This window comes from Papio anubis, chromosome 5, assembly GCF_008728515.1.
Source record: "Papio anubis isolate 15944 chromosome 5, Panubis1.0, whole genome shotgun sequence".
Classification (NCBI taxonomy): domain Eukaryota; kingdom Metazoa; phylum Chordata; class Mammalia; order Primates; family Cercopithecidae; genus Papio; species Papio anubis.
In genome coordinates this window covers 128,763,583-128,787,836 of record NC_044980.1, presented here as the reverse complement: position 1 = coordinate 128,787,836, position 24,254 = coordinate 128,763,583, and the positions used below count along the sequence as shown (strand labels likewise).

Genomic DNA, 24,254 nt, shown 5'->3' with positions numbered 1-24,254 from the left:
ATGGGGAATTTCACAGGTTAGGTCAAGCTGAACATCTGGTCAATGGATTCTCCATGTTCAAGGGCATTCAGGGGAACCTGCTCTATGTTCCCCTACAGGAGCCATCCTCTACCCCTCCTGCAGAAGAGTTCCTGCTAGGCCCCTCTTGGGAGGCAATGTGTCCCAAGCCTAGGCCTCCATGCAGAGCAGTCCCTTACCCGAAGTGTCTCAAAGGTGTCCTCGATCTCAATGATCTGCTGGATGTTGTTGGTGACGGTGGAGATGACCTTATCGATGAGGTGCACCACGCCGTTGGTTGCATGGTGGTCGGCTTTCAGCAGCCGGGCGCAGTTCACAGTTACAATCTGCCCAGAGAGGCAGCAAGGATGAGCAGTCAACACAACACAGGCATAGTCCCAAAGCCCCAGAAGCAGAAAACAGTGTTTTCAAACACAGTAGCAGAATGTGGGTTTTACAAGCTGTGGAATAGAGGGCCCAAGGAGAAGCAGGCACAAAGGGGAGGGTTGTCTACAGCTTAAACCCCAGAAACCAGCCCACCCATGGAACCGAAGTGGGTTCCTTGTGGACCAAGGGCCATGCAGTATGGCTGGGGATCCCCTACCCCATTAGGATAGTGATGGATCTGGATGTCGGAATTCTGGTACATGGAGGTGAGGGTCATGCCGTGTTTCAGCTCATCAGTCAGGACTCGCCTGCCCACCATATGGTAGCGGAGGGCATTGAGCAGCTCAATGTTGACATTGCTGACCAGGGAGTCCAGCACTTCCTAGGAGGAAGGACAAGGTGTCAGTTAGGGGCTGCAGGCTCTATGTTCAAGAGATGGGTCCCTGCAACTCTGGGAAACATGTTCTCAGCCCCCGTGAGCCCAGGCCTCTCTTCTGCCAAGGATCCCTCCTCAGGAAGCACCCAAGTCTTTCTGCCCAGTGGGCACAGGGGGGGCATTAGACGCAACCTGGTAAGACATATTTTAGCTCAAGTTCCATAGCCTTTTCTAAGGGGTTAAGGAAATAGCTTCCCGAAACAGTAGGAAATGACTGCAGACTCCCATTCATCATGCCCACCCCTCGGGGAAGTAAGGCAGTTCCCCATAAGAGTCCCCCGGGCAGATGGAGGTCATCTCACAGCTGGCAAGGAGGCCCAGGCCTCGTTGCTAGGGGCGAAGATGGTGAAGCTGCCGGGCCCCTCCATCTCAGGCCTCAGCTTCTCTGTGCGGTCCGTGTACAGCTGAGTGGTGGTGGATCCAACGACTCCCAGGGTCTCGTAAAGGTTTGAGAGTGGTAGGGCTGCAGGAGCAGAAGACAGAATGAGGGATGGCCTCCGGGGGTCCAACCCAACCAGACCCTCCCTTCTCTGCTAGAGAGCACAGTACATCTGCAGGTGGAGAGGACGAGGAGGCCTGTGGGAAAGCCCAGAGACAGGCTGTTTCTGGGGGGCTGAAGGCTTGTTACAGCCTTCTTAAAACAACTCAGTAAGTCAAATGCCTCGCTACATGAACTCAACTAATTGGTGATTTTTAATATAAACACAGCAGAGCAAAGCTCTTGTTCCCAGACATTTAGATAACAGAGGCAGGAATGTACATTGAAAACAGATATCCTAACTACAAACTAGTCTTACAGATTTACCTGCTTATTGAAACTGGTTCCCTAATGGCTTCTGTTAGAATGAGAGACTATCATAAATCTCCAAAGTACTGTGTGTATTTGCAGGTAATGAAATGTTATTTCTTAAAGTAGCTTGAAGGGGTTTCTCAGATCTTATAAGACCAAAATGAGTTTCATGTTCATTTGTTTTTTTTGTTTCTTAGACCAAAATCTTAATATTCATTCTGAAGGTTCTGAAATTAGGGTTCAGAGTTGAGCTCCCCTTCTAAGGTCAATCTTCTTTTCCTATCCCATTTCCCCACCTGTCCCTCAACTTGACTCAGTACCTCCACGGCCCCACCCACACCAACCTCTCCCATCACATACTCCAGGGACCTTGGCACCAACCAAATTGCCCTCCTTCCTGTTATGTCTCAGTCCCACGATTGATTGATTGATTGATTGATTGATTGATTTTTGAGATGGAGTTTCACTCTTCTTGCCCAGGCTGGAGTGCAATGATCCTATCTCGGCTCACTGCAACCTCTGCCTCCTGGGTACAAGCGATTCTTCTGCCTCAGCCTCTCAAGTAGCTGGGATTATAGGCACCCACCACCATACCCAGCTAATTTTTTTGCGTTTTTAGTAGAGACGGGGTTTCACTATGTTAGCCAGGCTGGTCTCAAACTCCTGACCTCAGTTGATCTGCCTGCCTTGGCCTCCCAAAGTGCTGGGATTACAGGCATGAGCCACTGCGCCCAGCCCAGTCTCATGATCTTTAAGAGACAAGGTCTCACTATGTTGCCCAGGCTGCTGGTCTCAAATCCTTGGCTCAGGTGATCCTCTTCCCTCGGCCTCCCAAACTGCTGGAATCAAAGGCATGAGCCACTGCGCCAGGCCTCAGTCTCACATTCTTAACTAAAAAAAATAGCCAATATAGTTGGCCCTTCGTACCTGTGGGTTCTTCACCCACAGATTCAACTAAACATGGACCAAAAATATTTTATAAAATACAATAAAAATAACACAAGAATTTAAAAGAGGATATAACAACTACTTATGTAGGATTTACATTATATTTGGTATTATAAGTAATCTTGAGACGATTTAAAGTATATGGAAGAATATGCATAGATTACATGCAAATACTATACCACTTTATATCAGGGACTTGAACATCTGAGGATATGGCATCCTAGAATGGGTCCTATAATCAATCCCCCGCAGACACCAAGAGATGACTCTATCTCAAAATTAAAACAAAATACTAACTCCCGTGTACAATCACTTGTGTGTGGTACTAAAAGAAAGGCTCTAATAAAATTCACAGGTGCCATGCTGTCTTTCGCCCAATGCAACCATTTGTGGGACTCTCTGCTGACTCTGGATGAGCCCACCTGTCCTGTAGCTGTTTTCCCTGCTGAACTCCAAAGGGCCAAGTTTAGACACAGGGAGATGGGGATGGCTTGGAGTTGCCAGCCCGCCAGAGATCCCCTCCTTCCACATCCCATCTGCTCTCTAGCAGGGCTGATGAGAAACTGATGGCCTATCAGGCCCACCCTGCTGGATGTGTTTAGAATCACTCCTAGCCAGAGGCAGAGGCCAAGAGCCTGAGCCTGAGCCTGAGCCTGTGCCTACCAGGAAGGGCATGGACAGGCCACAGTTGGAGTCTGCTCCACCAGTGTGGTAAGGAGGCCAGAAGGAGCAGCTCAGGAAATGCACTGTTTCCAGCTTCCATCCTTAGCCCCGTGCATAGAGCCTGGGGCCAATGGGCACGTGGGGAGAATGCCACGTCCTTGTTCCACCGCCCCCATTCACACTCTGCTGCCTTTTATGTGGGGACTCCTCTCTCCCACCATTCCCCTCCACCCACACCAACAGGCGAGGCCCGGCGGATTCATTCACCTGCTGGACAGCCCTTCTCCCCAGGGACCTTTTCATATCCAGGACAGCACTCATAGCTGATGACTCTGTAACAAGACAATCATACATTGTGTTAGGCAGGGCTTCACTGTTCCTCACAGGTCATCGGGCCCCTCTCCACAAAGTCACCTCCACAGCTAAGGAAGAGGAATGGTGGGTGAAGCACATTCCTCTTAGGAGTCATTTGCTTAGTCATAGGTCTGCCTTTCCTGAGCAAGGAGAGTCTCACGCCTCCTCTGCTCTGTAGAATGTTCCTGGCGGCTGCCAATACCTACAGCCAACCAACTGGGAGAACACAGGACTCTGGCAGCCTAGTCAATGTTGTGACTAGAAAACATAACGCACCAAGGATTTTATCTCAACATTATTCACAGGAAAAATCCGATGGTGAGTGTTCCTGAAAGGGAACAGGAAGGAACAGAAAGGGGCCTGCACCAGCTCTGGCTCTGAGACTGTCACCGACCAGCTGGGACATCCCCAGCCAATTTCATCATCTCTCTGGCTCTCAGTTTCCTCATCTGTAAAACACATATGTGTATCAGGCAGTGGTCATTAAATCTCTCATGATTTTCTATTTCTCTGATCGAATAACCAAAGAGGGGAGCATATATACAATCATCAAGTTTTTCTCTGTCTTCACAATCAAATTTTAAACTTTAAAATTAAAGCAAAGCTCCTCTTATGAAGATACTTACTTTTCATTTTTAAATAAAAAAATTAATCAATAAGAACTTTTTTTCCTGGTTTGAAATTGAAAATATACACACATTGACCACTGTCTGGAGATCTGAAATACACAGCTTTAACGAACCAATATTCTGGGGATGCCTAAAACACTGAGAATTTCAAATAATATTGCAAGGAAGGAAGCATTCTGAAAGCCCACACCTAAGAAAGACTTGCTTAAAACCAAATCCCCAGGTTCTGCTGAAAGCTACCCTGTACCGGCAGAGTGAGCACGACCTCTACTCAACAGGCTTGGAACCAAATGCAAACAGCCAGTCCTTCCCTTTCCTTTCTTCTACATGGATATGCCCTTTGAGACAGGAAAGGACTCAGACTTTAATTGCAGCGGGTTTTACCACAGAAATGCTCACTGTGGGACTCTCACAGGACGTTTAATGACATCACCAGAAAAGAAACAGGCCGACTGGGAAGAAATACAGGCTTTAGGGCTCTGGAGGGGCCTCTGGAAGGTGCGCTCAGTGTGCCCAGGACATCCTGCTCTTGTTCATTTTTAAATGGAGTCGTCTCAGGGAAGACTTAGTTAAGTGAAGATGAAGGCTGATTCATCTGTTATCCAGGGGGTGTTTCAGAGACAGATCAGCTAAGATGCTCAGGTGGCCAGGGAATTGCAGCTGTCACTTTGCTAGAAATGGGCCCCCAGGAAATGACTGAGGAGTGACAAGCTACGCACATTCTTTTTTTTTTTTTTTCCTGTTTGCTTCCTCCTCCTTCCTTCCTCTTTTGCTTTTTTCTCCAGTCCTCCTTCCATCCTGTTTCTTTCAAAGATTTCATCCCTGAACTTATAAGGGCTAAACAGGCTATTGTCTTGGGACTGATCTTGACTGACTCACAATTTTCTCTTCAGAAACTAAAGTCATCCTCTGCAACTAAAGTAAGATTTGATTGACACACTTTCAAAGGCAGTGTGGCGTAACAGAAACAGTGCCAGAATCAGGAGATTTGGCTTGTGATCCATCAGTAACTAGCAGGGTGAGCTTGAAAGTCCATTTCTCTCTCTGGTCTCAGTTTCTTGGTCTATGAAATGGGGTGAAGTTAAACTAGATGATTTCAAAAGTTACTTGCAATCTCACACTCACAATTCTAGTCAATATTTCTGGAAGACAGAGAAGAACTCTTCCAAAGGACACTGTCTGCCAACTTGTCCCAGCTAAATCCAGGGAGAGCTCCAAGCCTTGAACCCATAGGACTAGGGATGCATATGCATGGGATTCTAGGCTTTCTGTGATAAATTCCAGGGCTGTCTTACTGGGGCTGGGATGTGGGATTAGGTCAAGTTCCCCAAAACTTAGTTTCTTTCCAAAAGTGTCTGTGTGAAAATCCATGGAGCTGCTGAAGCAGAGTTGAGGAATAGTGTTATCCTCAAAGTCCTCATGTCAGGGCGCCTTGAGCACACGGGTGCAGTACTCTGTATGGCATGGAGCCCCTGGGCAAGCTGGCCAAAGACTCTTTTTCCATACTGTTGGCTTCTGAGTTCCATCCCCAAAAAACCACGAGGGAGCTGAACAGCTCAAGTGGCCTCACCAGGATTTCATTGAGGACAAAAGAAAACCAGCTCCTCAAATATTAACTCTTTGGTTCCTGTGGCTAGGTGTGTGTGTATGTTCAAGGGTGTGTAAAGAATGACACCAGGAGAAATGGAGGTTGGGGGTTTAGGAGGAAGGGATAGATCTAAGCAGAAAAGTCTCAGCTTGGAGTAGAATAACTCAGGATAGAATCAGAAAGAAAACTGTAAGGGCTCTGAGGGGTGAAGGAGTTTCTTCAGGTCATAGGTAGTTGGTAATAGACCTAGGACTCTTGTTGCATTCCATCAAGTCCAATCCTTTTTCCACTGCTCTTGAAAATGCACGTGTTTGGGGGACAGCAGACAGATTTGGAAAGTCTGACATCTAGAAGACACAGGGGGTGTCTCCAAAGTGATCAAGGCTAGCCCTTTTCAGCACTTACTGTTCCTCTCCATGTGGGCTTTCAGCACCCGTGTCCCACAGTGGCTGGACTACACTCTACTGTCACACATGGATGACTTACGCAGCACACGCCCCACAACCAAGGCTCAGTCTCTCAGGCCACTGAGTCTTCCTGCGCCAAGGGCTTTTTCCTGGTTAACTGAGTATGGCTTTCTGCCAGGAAGCTCTCTCTCAATCCTCTTGCCTTCCTGCTGCCCAGTCTGGCATCTCTGCCACTCTCTAGGTGTACAGGGGTTAGCAACGCCTTCAGCCCCAGTGCAGCAGCCTGTGGGTTGAGAAGGTGTCAAAGCTGGCAGTCCACCTGCCTCCAACTGCCCCAATAAACGAGCTCTTTTCTGAACTGGTCTGCATGGCCCCAGAGCAGCAGAAAGCAGCTGTGAATCGAAGGCTGAGAAGATTTCAGAAAACTTTGACCAAAATCTTCTGGGCTGACAGTGGCCTCTTCCACTCTCCCTATACTGAGGTCAGTGTGCCACACCACCTGGCCCTGGTCCCAGGGAGAACACAGATGCTGTGGTTGGATGGGCTGGGGGCAATCACAGGGGCATGGGTCTGATGCCATCCCTCCAGGATGAACATAGGAAAGGATGGAAACAATAGGGGGCTTCCCAGTTGGAGCCCCCCAGTTCCTAGGCTTCCCTGCATAGAAAAGCCCAATCTGTTGGTTTCTGAATCTAATCTCATCAGCCAAAGCTGTTCTGATTAAAGGCTTCAGGCTTCTCCTCAGCCAGACATAGTCTAATAAAGAAAAAACTCAGGTCAGAAAAAGCAGATCCCCTAGGACAGTGGTCCCCAACCTTTCTGGCACCAGGGATCAGTTTCGTGGAAGACAATATTTCCCCAGATGGTGGCAGGTGGAAGGAGTGGTTTTGGTATGAGACTCTTCCATCTCAGACCATCGCGTTAGATTCTCATAAGGAACGCACAAGCTAGATCCCTCACATGCACAGTTCACAATAGTGTTCAGACTCCTATGAGAGTCTAATGCCACTGCTGATCTGACAGGAGGCAGAGCTCAGGCAGTAGAGCTCGCTTCCACCACTCGCCTCCTGCTGTGTGACCTGGTTCCTAACAGGTCACAGACCAGTACTGGGAAGGTGCCTAAATTAGGGAAGGTGCCTAATTTAGAAGAAAGTGTAAAGGAGGGTGCAAAGAGAATGTCAACCCAAAGTCTATGTGTAGGGATGTCTGGGAGGCTCTCCACCAGTCCCTCTAACATTTTTATTCATGATTGGATAGAGAGAAGTACTGAGATTTCTCTCCCTAAAATAGGTTTCCAATAAGTTAATATAATTTAAAACAACCACTGCACTTCACGGATTTGGCCCGCTGCTCTGGCTGTAAATGCCTGGGGATTAACTAGACTCGAGAAGTCATTGGAGCAAGGAATGGCCCTGTAGGCCAGTCACCTGTGACTGAAGGTAAACCATGCAGGGCATCATAGTTTCCAAGAGGAATGACAGAGCAAACACAGACCCATGACGTCTAGACATCTGACATGGCCCATAGACTGCTTGCCTGGGATGGTTTGCTTTCTGCCCTCTTGGTCTTGGAAGCATGGCTGAGCTGATTCTGAAGCCTCCCAATAGAAAATCAGGGCTTGCTTTAACCTACTGTCTACCACCAAAGGCCTCAACCACTACAGCTTTTGCCGGGGCCAGCCTGGTTAGTGATGAGGACAGAGTCTTCAGAACGTGGATGTACTTTATTTGTGGTAATCTATGTGCAGCATGTGAGGGCATTTTCAGGGCTCCTGGAGGCTGACTGTGTCTCCTCAGTTCCCAAGTTCCTTGTCTGATAAGCAGTCTTGGGGATTCCCTTTACAGCAGGGGGTGAGCAACCTGGAGGTTGATGACTCTGAGCCAAAGGCATCCTTCTCTGACCCTGAGGAGGCCTTGTCTCTGGGACCCACAGCCATAGGTTTGAGGCTGTAGAGAGAGACCTGGGGCAGTTTAGCCAGGTCCTACAGGCCTGCTCTCTTGTTCACCTCCCAAGTCACTGACACTAACTGCCAGGCTTGATACCCCCTGGGCGCAGCAAAGGGGAAGTAGACAGACCTCAGCTTACCAGTGAATGACTTTGACCAGGTTGCATAAGCCTTTTGAGCTGTCTCCTCATCTGTAAATAGGCTAATAATCATATTTATCTTACAGCGTGATTGTGAGAATTGAATGAACTAACATATGAGAAGCACTTAACAGATGCTTACTGTTTACTAAGTGGTCAGTTGTGAAGCTTCTAAAGAAACTCCAGGTATAAACTTTAAAGTTGAAGCTATGTTAATAACTTCATTGAAAGCAATGTCCTACACGAGACCATGAATAAAAATACATTGAAATAAAGAAAAATGCAGCTATAACTCAACAAATAAGGCCTGTGTTGGCTTACCACTGCTTTCTGTGACAAATTACCACAAACTTAGTGGCTTAAGATCATACAAATTGTCTTACAATTCCAGAGACTAGAGTCAGAAATAGGCCTCATGGGGTTAAAATCAAAGGCTGCATTCCTTACAGAGGCTGTAGGGAAGAATCCATTGCTTATCTTTTCCAGCTTCTAGAAGCTGCCTGAATTCCTTGGCTAGTGGTTGCATCACTCAAACGTCAGTTTTCATCATCACATTGTCTTCTCTGACTCTGATCCCACAGTCTCCCTCTTTTTTTTTTTTGAGGCAGAGTCTTGCTCTGTTGCCCAGGCTGGAGTGCAGTGGTGCGATCTCAGCTCACTAGAACCTCCGTCTCCTAGGTTCAAGCAATTCTCCTGCCTCAGCCTCCTGAGTAGCTGGGATTACAGGTGTGCACCACCACACCTGGCTAATTTTTGTATTTTTTTTTTTTTTATTAAAGGGGGGGTTTCACCATGTTGGTCAGGCTGGTCTCAAACCCCTGACCTCGTGACCCACTCCCCTGAGTCTCCCAAAGTGCTGGGATTACAGGCGTGAGCCACCACGCCCAGCCTGCCTCCCTCTTTTAAGTACCCTGATGATTATATTAGACTCACCAAATAATCCTGGATTATCTCCCCCTCTTATGATCCTTAACTTAATCACACCTGCAAAGTCTCTTTTTCCAGTAGGGGAATATATTTACAGGATTGGAGATTAGGATGTAGACACTTTTGGGAGGTCATGTTTCTACCTACTACAGGGCCTTATCCCAGGTGGCACATAGGTTCATGTAAAAACCCAACATAATAAAATTCCTTGTCAGCTAGTCAGCCTCCTAGTTTGCAGAATGGGACAGAACCTTTAGGAAACACTGCCCAACAGAGGCATTTGGTCGATCTCTGCTGTGTGGTGTATGTCCAATCTCAGTGCCCCCAGAGCAGACTATTCAAGAGATCCCAGTTGGCTGCCCAGAAATGTGAAACAGGAAAGGAGGCGCTAGTATGGCTCTGAGGTCTTCTTGGATGGCTTCCCACCATCTTTTTCTTTTTTCCTCTTGGGACCAAGGTTGTGGGATATAAGGGAGGAAAAGGACAGCTCTTCTTTAGCTTCACATCAGCTGTCCCTGGTGCCCTGCCCAGAAAGACACCTACAGAAAAAGCCCTGTCAGCTGATGGAAAAGCTGATCTCTTTAAAAGTTAAATCTCTCAGCATTAATGCAGTGCTGAAGAAGTACTAATATTTTTGCCCGTGGGCAAAGCAACACTTGCTACTAGAGAAACAGGAGTGCTCTGCCAGCTCGTCTTGGCTCCAGAGAAAGCCTTTGCACTTGTGAAATGTGTTGCTCGTGAAACAATTTCAAGACTTTTGGAATGAATAGCTGCCACCCATACCCACTAGCTCCCCCACCAGCCCTCCCTATGCCACGTTTATGATGTCTGAGCTCCTGCTATGACTATTCCAGCCCCATGATGTCAACTTGGACTTGGCTGTTAAATAGGCCTCCTCTCCCTGGGGCTAGCACAAAGGAGGCCTGTCGAGAGGCAGCCAGGCTTCCTGACCACAATTTCCTGCACCTTTGCTCAAAGTGCCACATGTAAAAAATTTTATGGCTACTAATCAAACCAGGGCCTGAAATCACAGAGGGGGATGCTGACTGTCTGCCCTCCACAGTCCTGTTTGTTTGATTAGCCATTGTATCACTCCAGTGCTGTTTAGGATCTGAAATAAATGCTAAAGTGAATTTCCAAACAATAAAATTCACAATAAAAGCCACCAAATAGGGACCCATTGGTAACCACTTCCTGTAATAAAGTCCATATGTCAGCTTGACGCATTGCACCAGAGACTCAGGCCCTTCTCTCTCTGTAAATGCAGAAAAGCTTTTGTGTGCAGGCAACAGAGCTTCACCTGATGATAGCAGTGGAGTTCAGGGCCTCACAAAAGCAGGCAGGTGGCTCCAGGCTCCTGTCTCACCAGGTCGGCTCCTGTGTCTCTGTGTGACCTCTTACCACAAAGTCTTCCCCTGTATGCCTGGTACCCCTTGTCTGCTTCCAAGGTGAAATTCTCCTTCTGGTTTTGGGACGCTTGATGACCTGAGCTGCCTCCTCCCCCATGATACTTCTGTCCTTTTCGTCCCAACGTACACCTCTGCTCCAGTCTCCTTCTCTGGAGTCTTGCTGAGAAAATTCCAACTGCCTATGGACCCCATGCTGAGACAGTCCTTTTTGCTCCAACCACTACTGTGCTCCCATTTTCCAGTCTGGTCCTCACCCAACTAAAGGCATCTAGGGACCTGCTTTCCCCAGGATGCCATCAACTCCAGTCAGCACAGCCCTCTCCCCTTCCCACCTGACTACCCACAGCACTGAATTCTGACCGAATGGTGGTCAGACAGTAGCCTTCTCACTGGTCTTGGTCTCAGGTACACAGGAGCCCTGCCAAGCCACTCTCCTTACTCAGCTCTCTACAAGAACAGAGATGGGTTCCACCTCTTCCTCTCTCTGAGTTCTCTGGATCTTTTCCAGGTCAGCTCCACCTTCCTAATACTGCATGTGATGTTCCAGGAAGGGTCTCTCTTGTCCTAGAAGTTTTATATCAAATAATATTCTTCTATCTTCATTTTCTCTTTTTGAAGTTGCTCAAAACAACGGCCACATTCAAGAGTTGAATGTGAATGTCATATCCTTCCGGCTTTGTGAGACTAGGCCAATAGCTGGGATTGAGTCCACTCTGAACCCCATCTCCCCACCTCATCCAGACATGTCTTCCTTTTCCCAGAGGACTCCCCTTGTGCTCACTGGGTGAGGGAGCTGTACCACCACATCATCACATTATCATATCCAAACCTGCCCCCGAGGGGATGACCCGCTCATCAGGAACATTGTGGCAACACACAGCTCTGCTCCTTGTGCGTTGTCCTGGCACACAAAGATACAGGTACAAGAGCCAAGGCGACTCATCACTGACAGTATTGTCAGGCTGGACACTGCCGGAGAATGTTATCAAGCTATTGTTAACTAGATGGGCAAATGCCAGCCCAGGGGCACCCCCGAAACAGTGTGGCAGATGCTACCCTGTAGCCAGCTTGTCATCATAAATGGGTCTCCATTTTCAGAGAAACTTGAACTAACAAAAAAGATGGTCCTCTGAAGCCCAGGGCTCTTGAGATATAGAAGAGTTGTTTGCTTGGCACTAGTGCTCTGGTCACCTTCCAAGAAGCAATTAGGTGAGGCCTGGCTTTGCATTTAATTAAGTAACTAATTGTTAATCTGAGTAGATAATATACCCATATGGGAGAAAATCAATCAGCACTAAAGGTTTTCTTCTTTCTTATTTTTTAAGTCAGGCATCATGGAAGAAGGGGTGGTATATAATTTGCATAGTCTCCTTTCGTTCTTAGCAGCAAGAATATTGCTGGGTGTCTGTTCACTGAATCTTGGCAGTGTGTCCTCCTAGCGCACTCAACTGTTAGCTTGCAGGCTGGGCTCTTGATCAGGCATGGAGCAAGCTGCCACGGACCTGCCCTGGACAGTCCCGGGGTCTGCTGGTATCTCCCCAGCTCTGCCATGAATCCCAACTTCCCTCAATTCATATTAGGAGTGCTAGCTGCCTAATATGATCAGGGTCACACAATGGGATATTTATTTCCACGTACAGTTTAAGGAAAGAGCATTATCTCTTCTTTCAGTTGGCTATTAAATTGGAGGAGATGTCTGCTCAAAAGCAATGTCACAACAATAAACTTAGAACTCCCTAACATTGGAAAGTGCTCAAGATAGTGGCTTAGAGTTTCTTAATTGTCCCATTATGTATGGAGATAGGAGGAAGGTCAGGCCCTCACAAGTGGCTCAGGAGATTTGTCACACACATCTTCCTAACTGTAGGAGAGAGCCAGCTTTGAGATCTGTTGACAGTTAGTGCCAAAACAGATTAGGTCTCCCCAGAATTGTTAGAAAATGTACCTGATTCCACCAGGGAGCTGGGCAATGGGGTAAAAGCTGCCTCCCTCCTTGCTGATACAGACGTCAACAAGCCCTGTTGTAACCACGCTGTTCCACACCCCGTTGGCACTCTTACTTCTGTTTGTGTGGTCTAGATCTGCAAATTCTAGGGTAATAATAATAATAGTAGCTAGCATTTATTGAGCACTGACATGTGCTAGGCACCATATTCAGTCTCTTATGTACATTATTTCATTCAATCCTTGTAACAACTTCATAAGGCGGGTCCTTTGTTATACCAACTTTTCAGGTAAAGCAATGGAGAGTTCTAAAGATGAATCAACTGGCCCAGGTAGAGCCAGGGTTTGAATCAGGAAGTCTGTGCAAATACTATATGCTATGCTGTCTCATAATGTGCGTATGTAGGGCCCTAAGTTTTTTTGGGGTGGTTACCTTAGGACTGTAAGATAGAGGTAGTGTTCTTTAGTACAAATTCACCAGCGGGCTTTCTTTTCCAGAGTCACATGCTGGTGGCTTGTCCACTGCATATCTGTATTATTTTGTGAGGATTGAAAAACACACAGACGCGTGCACACACACACACACACACACACACACACAGTGTTTCATGTTTCTTGCAAACCCAAACCAGCCCTGAAAAATGTCTCCAAGTCTTGTCAGCAGACTTAAAAATGCAAAACAAAATTGGCCAGCTTCCTAAAAATGCCACTCCCCAGCACGCAGGTCCCAGACACGTTCGCACATGCATCTTCATGGCTTTTTAGGCAGCCTGACCTTTTAGAAGGCTGGCCCAGGCCCCGGGGAACCGCAGCCAGCATATATACAACTTGGTCTCCTGGATGGTTACCAATACTCACGTTGATTTGCCACAGATTTTCCTTTGGTACCACTGCTTGCAGTTGGTGAAGTACTTCTTATTGGTGCCAATAACCTTCTGCACAGCGCACACATTGGGGCTGAAAACAGAAGCAGCAGAGTTAGGAAGATGATCAGCACGTCCACCCCACTTCAATGACTCCCACAATGTTGGCCTCCTTGGGTCACTGGAACTTTCTAGAGATAGAGGAGAGACAGTCATTTCAGTCTTGGTACTGCAGATATCTTGGGTTTAGACTTTGGTTCTGTTTACCTAGATTCCCATCAGCCCCCCCATGAAAGCTTCCCCTGCAAAAGTTGTTAAAAACTGTCTTATACATTGATGTAACTTCATGTAAGTATCCTTCTTCGACATGGGCAATTGATAAATGTAAACGAAAGCATCTCTCAGGCAGCTCTCCACACAGACACGCTCTGCATCCCTGAACCAGCTGCTTGGCTCCCAAAGACGAGCCGTTGTTACTGTCCATCCAATAAACCAGAGGCTTTATAGCTGGCTTAAAGCATGGCTGGTTGCTGTCAGGACCCTGATAGGATAGGGGATGCTCTCCCATTTAACTCTCAGTTGCTCATTACTTAGATACCAGCTCAGGTCTCACTTCACCCAGACAGCCTTTCTCCAATGTCCCAGATGACATGCTGCTTTCCATCCTCTGGCAGTGGATGCAGTCCTTATTTGATGTTGGGTTCCAAACAGAATTCCTATAAGTGATGCAGGGAGGTGGGGGGTGTCTCTTCTCTGCATCTAACACTCAACAGAACCTTGAGGGCAAGTGTTCTACCTTGTTCTGTTGTTCACATTCTAGATGGGGCCTAGCATCCAAGCAGGGTGTAGAAGGAGCGTGAAATGAACTTGTTGATAATACTGCTCCCCAAACTACCCAGATCCAAAGAATCCTCAGGGACCCTGTGAAAAAGCAGAGTGTAAATGCCTGGGGGTTCTGCTAAGAAGCCTTTCCAGAACCATAGGATTTTGATTTTGTGTATCTTATTCACATATACCAAGTCCTGACCCAAACCATGCTCAGGCCAGGTGACTGTGAAAGCTTCATTAGGAGCCCCTAGGACTACATAGGTGGTCACAGTTAGGAGAAGGTTGATGTTCCTGAGCCTGAGGCAGGCATGCATCTGACTGAATCACAAGTCAGCGAAAGCAAAGAAAACAAACAATACTGAGGGCTTTTACAAGACCTCCTAGCTCAGAGAACTTCAGATATCACCCAAAGGGTCAAGTATTTCTTTAACATCAATTTCCCTGTTACTTTAAAAATGCCATCCACAGACATCACTTGATGTGCGGCGTATTTTTTAAGAAGACACCAATATTGCAGTAAGAACTACACCTACTGTCCCCATCATGATTCCTCTGCAGGAACTTAAACAATTCTCAAATATTCAGAGTCAGGCTTCTGGGCGGGAGTCCATTCAGCCCCTTCATTTCTCTGCCCTGTCTCTTCTACGGTGATATAACTGTCACCTCTTGGCCAGTTTTTTGTTCAACAGGTGAAAGTGAGTGGGCCCAGGAGGGACAATGAGCATTAGTGAATGCATGTAAGGATCTGGGGGCAAGAGAAGTGAAGGCTGGAGAAGGGACCACAGCCAGAAGAGGCCTGTGCCTCCCTAGTCCTAGCTGGGACTGACCAAATCCTCCCGATTTCTGAATACCTGGTTTCTGTTTGCTGCCTAGGATTCACAGGTTAGACAGTCCTGGAACAACCCCTGAAGAGTCCTTGCTGGCCATAATCCAGCCTCCGGTCCTATTTATTGTTATAGAATCCCAGAAGCTCTTCAATCTGACCAAGCAGGAAACAATTACTGTCGATGAATTCCCTGCAACTTTCCGTAGGCGTTTGGCGAATCTTCAGTAAGTCTCTTGTGGATGTGGCTCCAACATTCCTTTGCTGAGTGTTCCCACTGCTGCTGTCCTTGTGGCAGCAGCAGAGGCTGGGGGCGGCTGTGACCCTCTCCTTCTCACATCGAGGAGTGTGGGTGGGCTGTGTACATAGGAAATTTATGCTGAAGCTTAATTGAAATGAGCAAGTCACTTCTGGGCCTTCTGCCTCAAGAATAACAGCACTGATGTTCAGCTTAGATTTGAAAACCAAGTGCTTCAGGAAATTCAGTTCAGTTTTTGGTTGTTGATGTTTGGAAGTGTGATTGGATTTTTACTTCTCTTTCAGTATTATTTTCCTCCTTCCCTATAGCAACACAGATATAGCTGGGAGTCAAGAGACCACATCATAGTTATTACTCTCCCTACAGCATTCTGTTTCTGAACTAAGTCACACCCTATCTCACTAAGCTGCAGTTTCACCACCTGTAAAATGGGAACATGAACAGTAGATCTCGCTGTGTTGTGGTGAGGACGAAAGCAAAAGTGGCCATCAAGTGCTGCGCACAAGCAAGGCACAGCTGTTACTTCTTCCTTCGTATCAGGCAGCACGCTACAATTCCTTAAAATAGCAAAGTTTTCCTTCCCTTTATACCAGTTTCCACTTTGAATGAAAGGCTGGAGCTTGAACAACGTTATCCATTTGCACGAGGTGCCACACCCATGTGTGCCAGGCCAGGCAGCCCTGTGGCATTAACAGGGACAGTTAGATCATAGTAAATACAACTGTGCCTGCAACCATTGTGCTATGGTTCATGTGCATGCGCATCCAGATTCTACTGGGAGAGAGGTGCTCCTGTGACTTCTTAGATTACTCTGCCCATCAGAGATTACAATAGGCCTTTCCAGCTATGCTGCAGGAAGCTAATCAAGAGGATTTGCCTGCAGGGGTATGGTGGGGAAGTTGATCTAATATCTGGAATTCATAATCAGGAGCATCTGCATTTAAGAAAAAAACTTTATTTTCCAGCTGGTCACCACTCTTCTGGGCTCTGAAGGGAAAGATGTTTGCTATAAAGATGGCTCTTGATGGAAAGCCCTCCACACCTTTGAGGATCCTTCACTGTGGCTGTGCAGAGAGATGCTCTTACAAGTGACACTGTTGCAAGGCATGCTATAAGGATCTTCTCCTGACTTAGGGTGAAGATACAGAAGAAACAGAAACCTCCAAAGCAGATTGAGGCACCCTAACATAACACAATTCATTGGCAGGAAAGGCAGAGAGACCAACGGAGAGGTGGGCAGAGACAATAAAAATGCCAGTTGCTCGCATTTTGATGTTGAGCCTCATATTCCTCTCATCTTTCTGACATCCCCCCTCACTCTATTCTGCACACTGCCCAAGTCAAAGGTGATTCTCCCACTTCCAGAAAGACCCCAGGATATCCCCAGTGTTCTCCTGTTTCCAGGAGGGTGTTGACGCTGCAGCCAGGCCTGGTTTGATTTCACTCTGCAGGGTGGCCAGATGTGTTCCCAGCAGGTCCTCTCCCCCAAAGTCCCAAACTCCTGAAAGGCCTAGACTATAAAGCCGCAAGCAGAGGAAACAAGGGCAACTATGCCCTACAAGGGGCAGCCTGTACCGGTACCAAGAGCACTCCTAGTGCAAGGAGCCAAGACAGTCAGGGCCTATGAAGTCAACTCTATCACTCCCACCAATAAATTTTGATTTGAGTACAGATGTGCCCAGTCTCTTGGAGGTCTGGGCATTGCTTGTCAGTGTGAATGCCAGACCCTGATGGTATTTGGGGACTCCTCTGAGGAGTCACTATGAGAGTCTACTCATATATAGTTGTACCTAGTTGTGAAAAAGAAGTTGGTGCAACCAGGTAGGCTGGAAGCTGCAGCAAAACCTGGGTATGTGCGACGCAGGTATGGCCTGGTTTTTGATGTAGAAATGTTGCCTGCCTCTGCCTGGGTCTGTGTTAGGGCCACTATCAGATCAGACCTGCTTGAGTTTGTCTCCTAAAGTCAAGACATCTTCAGTGTCTCAAAGGAATTCCTGCAACGATAGTGTCCTACATCTACAAAACCAGCTAATACTTTAAGACAGACTCCAATCCTGGTTCCAGCGCACACTTCAGGACTGTGGGAAAGTGGAACCACTCGGGACTCAGCTTCCCCATTTGAACAGTGTGTGTGAGGGCCCAGTGCATTCTCCTGCTCTTCATCAGGCAGGGCAAGAAGTGCCACACTGCCCTTGCTCTGCCCAGAGAGTAGTGTCGGGTGCCAGCAGAATCTGAGTGCAGGGCCTGGCCAGGTGCACAGGAGCCTGGAGCACCTTGGATGCTGCCACCTTGTGTGGCCTAGGTTCTTGTCTGGAGTCGCTGGCAGGGGGCCTGGCTGGGTTGGAATAGGTGCACTGCTGGGTGAGCTTTGCCCTCGGCACCTTCCCACGGTGATTATGGCCAAAGAGTTGCCATTTCCCCCTTTCTCCAGTGGCTGGGAGCAGAAGCTGAAAGCGCTATCCGTCTCAGGCTCTTGGCCTGAGTCGAGGATCTCTGGTCCGCTTCCCTACTCACTTCCTCTACAAAGCGGCGGCCGACCGCTTTCCCTCCGTGGTCCCGCACCTCCCTCCCTCTCTCCTTCCACCGCGTGCGGGGCTGGTGTCCAAGCGCTCCACGCTGCCGGCTTTTAGTTCGGGCTTTGTTCCCTGCGCCCCCAGCCCACTTCAATGCCCCCAGCGGCGTGCGCTCCGAGCCCCGACGACCTGACCCTCCGCGGCCCCTGGCCGGGCGGCTCGGCTTACCCGTGCTGGCGGCCCCGGAGCCGGCTGTGCTGCAGCACCAGCTGGTAGGGCGACTTGGCGGGACCCGCCAGGGTCGCGGCGGGGTCCAGGGCCAGAGCCAGCGCGAGGGCCAGCAGCTGCACGAAGAGCGCCATGGAGCAGGACGACGCGCACCGAGCGAGCTAACGACAGACGGGCGAGCGGGCAGCTCCAGGGAAGTGAGAGCGCCTCCGCAGCCCGGGCCAGGTTAAGTAAGCGGCGAGCGGGAGGGAGCGGACGCCAGGGGCGGGGAAGCTGGGCCGGCCCGTGCATGAAGGGCGGGCCGCCTGGCGCCTCCCAACCCGCGCGCCCCCGGCTGCGCTGGGCACCCACCCTGTTCTGCACTGTGCCCGTGCTCACAGTTTTCCCAGCCCTCGCCCACACTGCCAGCCCTCACTCCCTCCCTCCCTCTCTCGCCACAGGCTCCCTCGAACCAAGGGTATGGGCCCCTTAGGCCTCCTGTGGTTGCTTCCAAATGGGGACCTTGGGACTGAGGGACAGCTGTCTCTGGGGCTTGAGTCCTGCATGCTGGGGGCCCTCACTGATCTTGAGGCTACAGAACACTGCAGGCAGGGGTGAGGGGAGGCAGTGCTGATTCCCAAAACACTGTGGCCCATCAGACTCGTTTCTGCAACCCAGGAGCCGGCCCCCCTCCCCAGCTCCTCAATCTCTAATCCCTCCACCCCCACCCCACCTGTCAAGCTCATTGAAAGACTGATGAGTAAATCGTGTGATCCACAGAAACGCCAAAAATGTGGGGCAGGTTTTGTTGGGCTCTAAGCTGCTTTTGGAGCCCGTGGGGAAGGGTGGGGTCCTCACCTTGGTACTCACTCATTCCCTCCTTCAGTAAACATCTCTGCAACAGTACCTGCCAGATACATGCTGCAAAGGCAAGAGTCCTGCCCTGGAGGAGCTCAGGGCAGGTAAACAAATTGTCACATGGTAAAGAGGTAATACTCACCCAAGCACCCATTAATGACCCATCAATTACTTGACACTGCTAGCCCTGGGGAGACACAGATGGATGAATAGAATGAGTGAGACCTAAGCCCTTTGTGAAAAAGCTCCAAGTTGGGGAAATCCACAACCCAAGTCAATGATGTTCCATGAAGAGTAGCTGAGGCTTTGGGAGCTGAGAGAGGCACCTGGCCCTGACAGGGTGATGCTGGCTCTGAGGCCTCAAAGTTGAAAAGGAGTTAACCAGGTAAACTGAGGCATGCATTCAGGAAACTCAAGTTATCTGGTTGACTGAAGCACAGGGAGGTGGAGTCAAGGGTGGGGAAGAAGGGAAGGAAGGTAGCAGGGCCCAGACTCCAGCTAAGAGCCTAGCAGGTGATGGGTGGAGGCAAGTGACATGGCCAGTGTCATGAGCAGGCTTAAGGAGGCAGGAAGAACAGGTAACCAGGAAGGGACCATGCGAGAGCTTGAACTATGGTGATAGAGGCAGAGATGGGGAAGGCTGGGCAAATGTGAGGTGGGTAGGAGGTAATATTCTCAGTAGAACTTGGAGTCTGTATACAGACTGTACACAGGGGGAGAAAGGAGAGTCAAGGATATTGAAGGGTGTTTGTGGTCTGGATATTGTGGCAGGTGATGGTGCCACGTTCAGGATGAGGCACATGCAGGGTGCAGGCTTGCCAGGTAGGTGAGTGGTTTGGGACACCCTGAGTCTGAGGTGCTTGCGATTCATCCTGGTGAAGCATCCCGTGAGGATAAAGCTGGATATGAGGATCGGGGGCTTGAGCAAGGGACGTGGGATGAAGATTCACACCTGGGAGTCATCCTCCAGTGACAGAAGAGTCCAGGAAGTGGGGAATGTGGGGTTGTAGTCAAGGACGGGTGTCCTAGTAGGAGAGCGCTGCTCAAAGTGAGGATTGCTGCCAGCAAGACAGATCTGAATGGCATCCACTGTGTCAGAAGCAGAGAGATCACTGGGGACTTGGCTGTGGAGAGCAGATATCCGAAGCTTCAATATGGTGGTTTGATGGAGAGATGAGTAGCATGTAGAAGCTTGCCTGAGAAGGGAAGGGGTGATTTAGGATGGAAGCCAGGGAAAGACAAGAGGGGCTTGGAGAGGTTAGAACTCTAATAGAAGAAGGTGGGAAGGGGGAAGGAGCGGGATAATGAGAGTGAGGGGACAGGAGCAAGGGGAAGCAGGAAGCAGAGTGGTGTGGGCACTGGATGAGGAATTGCCTACTAAGAGTATGAAGCAACTGAGGGCCTGCATGGGGAGTGACCAAGCTAGTGGAGAGGAGGGAACAGGTGTATAGGATATTTCAGTGGCAGCATTGATTAGACTTGGAAACCCCTTGGGCATGCAGGGTTAGGGAAGGGGAGTAGAGCTAACCTCGAGGCTCAGGTTAGGAAGTAGCTGGCAGGAAGGGATGCCTGTGTTGGGCACCCTGGTGAAGGTGCACATTTGGGTGTGTGAGAAGAGTGCTCCATTTGTGTTCACATTATGCATGACAAGCCAGCCACCTTCATTTCCAGGAAGGATGGACAGGAGGGAGCTATATTCAAAGGTCTAGAGCTCAGGACAGGTGTCAGGATTGGAGATGCAGATTTGAGTCACCATCACGAGCAGGCGGTAGCTAACATCATGCACTGGATGAGCTTCCTCAGGAGCAGGTATTGGAAGAGAGGATTAGGAGGAGGAGGAAGGGGAAGAAAAGGAGAAGATGGGTTCAAATACCAGTCCTACTACTTCCTAGCTGTGTGGCCTTGGACAACTTATTCAACCTCAGAGACAGGATAATAAAACCCACCTCACAGGACTCTAAGCTAGATTACATGATACAATTCGACTAAAATGGCCAATAAATATGCATTGCTATTATTATTATTATCTCTCCCAGTAATTGTTCTATATAGTAGGGTTCAATTAAATGATATGATAGTTTTGAGAAACTACAGAAATAATTATCTGAAAATGCTCATTTCACTTGTTGAAAGCAAAACATTTCTCGGTTTCAGCATGACAGCTTGGCATAGGATAATGGGAAGAACCCAAAGGGATTCAAGCTCAGGCTGACTCCCAGAACAAGTTTCCCCTGAGACCAGTAGAATTTGGCTGCATTGCAGTTTCTAGGAAAAATGCTCCTTGTATGTAAGAGGCCAGGAGCCCTGCCATCTGGTTCCAGCTCTCTCTAGCAAGATTTAGGGCAAGTCAAGCAAGTTCACTGGACCTCACTTCTCTAGTCTGCAAAACTAACATTCGATGACTTGAGTTTTTCCATGAGCTCAGTAAAGAGATTGCAGTAATACTTTATTTACAGTTTAGATATTTTTTTAAAAATCCCACCTCCATGACCCACCACCCATTCCCTCTTTCAAACATGAAAAGCAGAATCCTGTAAGTATAAACATTCTCCCACCTGAGGTTGTTGCTTCTTTGGAGACAAGAGTGATGCTGCTGGAGGTGGGAGCAGGGACCCTCCATCCCCAGATGACCCAGAGCCAACCAGGCAAACACAGAGCACCAGAAGCCCTGTCATTTGAGAACGAATTTTTTCCTTCCAGATTAAACAATCTAAACAGGAGAAAGTGAGGCTTGCTTGAAAGAATCTTTACTCGACTTTTTCAAGCACTTTAAAAAATGACTGCTTTTACATTCTGTGGCACATGAAAGGTCACCAAAAACAGTTCAGTTTTTGAAAATAACCCTGTAGGGCATGGCAACAAGCTTTACGCATCATGATAAATTAGTAGTTCCAACAAGTTCTTCACAAAGAAACCTAGGAAAGAAACTGGTCTGGGCCTGTTGGTGGGAGAGCTGGCATCTGCAGCCCAGCTGACCCCAGGCCTGCCTTTTCCATACTCCCTAAAGCTCCTGGTGATGCTTGGGCATCCGTGGAGACAGAAGACACAGTCGAAATCATTTTCAGAGGCCACATGTAGCTAAATAAAGAGCTCTTAAAATTCAGCTCCCCAAGACTTGCTAGGGAGGAAAAAAAAAAAAGGTAAGTTTTGGCAAGAGATATCCAAATGAAAAGACATGAATCAAATTTGGGAGAAAATTGCCATCCCTTGTATAACACACAGAACTTAGAATGGTACTTCATATACAGTAATTATTTTTTCCATGTTACAAATAAAAGTAAGAAACATCCCAGTTTGCTAACATTAAGGCATGATTGTAGTACCATTTAGGGGATTTTGGACTGATTTCTCAAGGATTTTCCACAATCTTGCCACTCAAAATGTGATCTGCAAAACAGCATCATCGGGACAACCCCAGAGTTTGTTAGAAATGTGGAAATTTTAAAAACATGTTTATTTATTTATTTATTTTATTTTCTAGCTCTGGTGAAGAAATGGGAAATCTTATAACCTCCCAAGACCCACTGAATCCACATTTTTACCAGATCCCTAGGTGATTTGTATGCACAGGCCTACAGCTATTTAACTATAGTTAAATAGCTTACGAGCTCAGAGGCAGTTAAAACAGGATTCGACTTATGTAGGCATGGAAGAAAACTGAATGCACCTGAAAATGCATACCAGTGAAATGACCACAGAGGAACTCTCATTTTCTGCTGAGACCCAGCTCACTTTGTGGATGACCTTCAAGATGCCCAGGTGCAAGGTCAGTTGTGGCATATTCAGTGTCTTCTACACACTGGATGGGGAGGGGAAATTGGGCTCAGTCAACTTCCATTCTTTTCTCTTTTCAAAGCCTGCAAGGGAGGCTGGGATGGTCAACAGGTTTGTAACGGCAGGAACTTAAAACAAACTTGAGGCTTCGGGCTCTGCAATTGATGGGAACAGAACAGCCGTCGCAGCCCTAGAATGGCATTAGGCCCCAGTGTTTAGTTTCTTAAATGACTTGGCTGTTTTTAGAACTTCTCCAAACACTGGCTTTCTTAATCAGGGCCTGCCAAATGCTACTTGTTGGTTAGAACCCAATTTCATTTTCCAGGGAAATTGATTTTTCATGAGAGTTTCATTGATTTGGCTCTGCTAAAATATCTAAGAAGAATCCAGAGGCATTTTTGAGGTTGCTTTAATTGCCTGACCTCAAATACTTTAGTGGAGGGATGCCCACAGATGATTGTTGGCTTACACATGTCTTTCCTCTGCTTCCCTTGAGTTTTCTTGCACGTAGAACAAAGGCCTTCAGGGAAATGGACACCACCCAGCAGCGATTCATTCCAAAGTGCAGAAATCCCTTGGCTCCTTGGTCCAGCTCCCCTTCTTCATTTCTTCATTCTTGCCCATGGTGCAGCTCAAGGTTGGAAATCTTGCATTCAGTTTTGCTGGTCCCTGTTCTCTGGTCACCCACATGCAATCAGTCACCAAGATCCTGCAGGTGTTCTTTATAAGGCTCTCCTAGATGTTTCTGTTCCCCCTTCTACTACTCAAATACTCCAGGTCCCCACTGCCTTGCCTCTCACCACCCACAGCCTCCAGCCAGTCTGACATCAGCTCCCACCCCAGTCATCCATCTCCCAATGTAGCTGGTCTTATCTTCTTAAAACACCACGTCTACCAAAACACTGCTCTTCTAGGACACTCCCAATGGCTTCTATTGTTTGTAAAAGAAAATCCAGACTTCTCTGTTTATTTATTTATTTTTTTGATGAACATCTCATGCTCTCCAGCACCCTACCATGTTAAAAAGAAATACAGGCACATCACAAAACAAAAAAACAAAACAAAACAAAAAAAAACCTTAAAAAATACAAAAAGGCTAGATGAGAGGAACACATACATCCATAATCCCTATACTGAAAGAACACATACATCCATAATCCCCACGTATTGCCCTCTTTCTACTGTACCTGGCTTCTAAAGTCCTCTGCAAAATTCCCCCTTTGCTTCATGTAACTTGCTTTCCCTGTGTCCCAGTTTCAGCCTGGGCTCTTGCAGGGCTGGCCTGTGCCTCTTCCACCCACTCAGGGCCCCAGCCCCAGCCCTGCTCTGCTCCCCGTGTAGTGAGCACTATGCTCCTTTTTTGCCTCTACACACGTATGTGATTCTCTTCCTCCAAAACCAGCTTTGCTAAGAAGCATTGCTTAGGCAAATTCCTCCACCTCTCTGGGCTGCTGTTTTTTCAGCTGGTCTCCCTTCTGTGGCTCTTCTACTGGATGGAGCCTCTCCTTTTTGAAGTCTAACATCCATCGTCACAGTGAGCCCATGTGTTTGTTCCCTGATTCTTT

The 24,254-nt window shown here is 48.0% G+C and overlaps 1 protein-coding gene across 2 annotated transcripts in view; it reads right to left on the bottom strand.

Moving 5' to 3' along the window:
* The window catches only part of TGFBI (transforming growth factor beta induced), a 34,164-nt gene extending 15,791 nt beyond the window's left edge, over window positions 1–18,373 (bottom strand). The window contains exons 1-6 of one of the 2 annotated variants that reach the window (XM_003900127.4): window positions 18,079–18,373; window positions 13,423–13,521; window positions 3,489–3,553; window positions 1,123–1,283; window positions 602–766; window positions 198–344 (exon numbers count right to left, since the gene is read on the bottom strand). In XM_003900127.4, coding sequence (XP_003900176.1) covers window positions 198–344; window positions 602–766; window positions 1,123–1,283; window positions 3,489–3,553; window positions 13,423–13,521; window positions 18,079–18,212 — 771 coding nt within the window. In that variant the 5' untranslated portion in view covers window positions 18,213–18,373. Of the gene's footprint in view, window positions 1–197; window positions 345–601; window positions 767–1,122; window positions 1,284–3,488; window positions 3,554–13,422; window positions 13,522–13,759; window positions 14,018–18,078 lie in introns of those variants that run through there. The other variant, XM_009209139.3, reaches the window with a different exon arrangement.
* Between the last annotated feature and the right edge of the window lie 5,881 nt (window positions 18,374–24,254).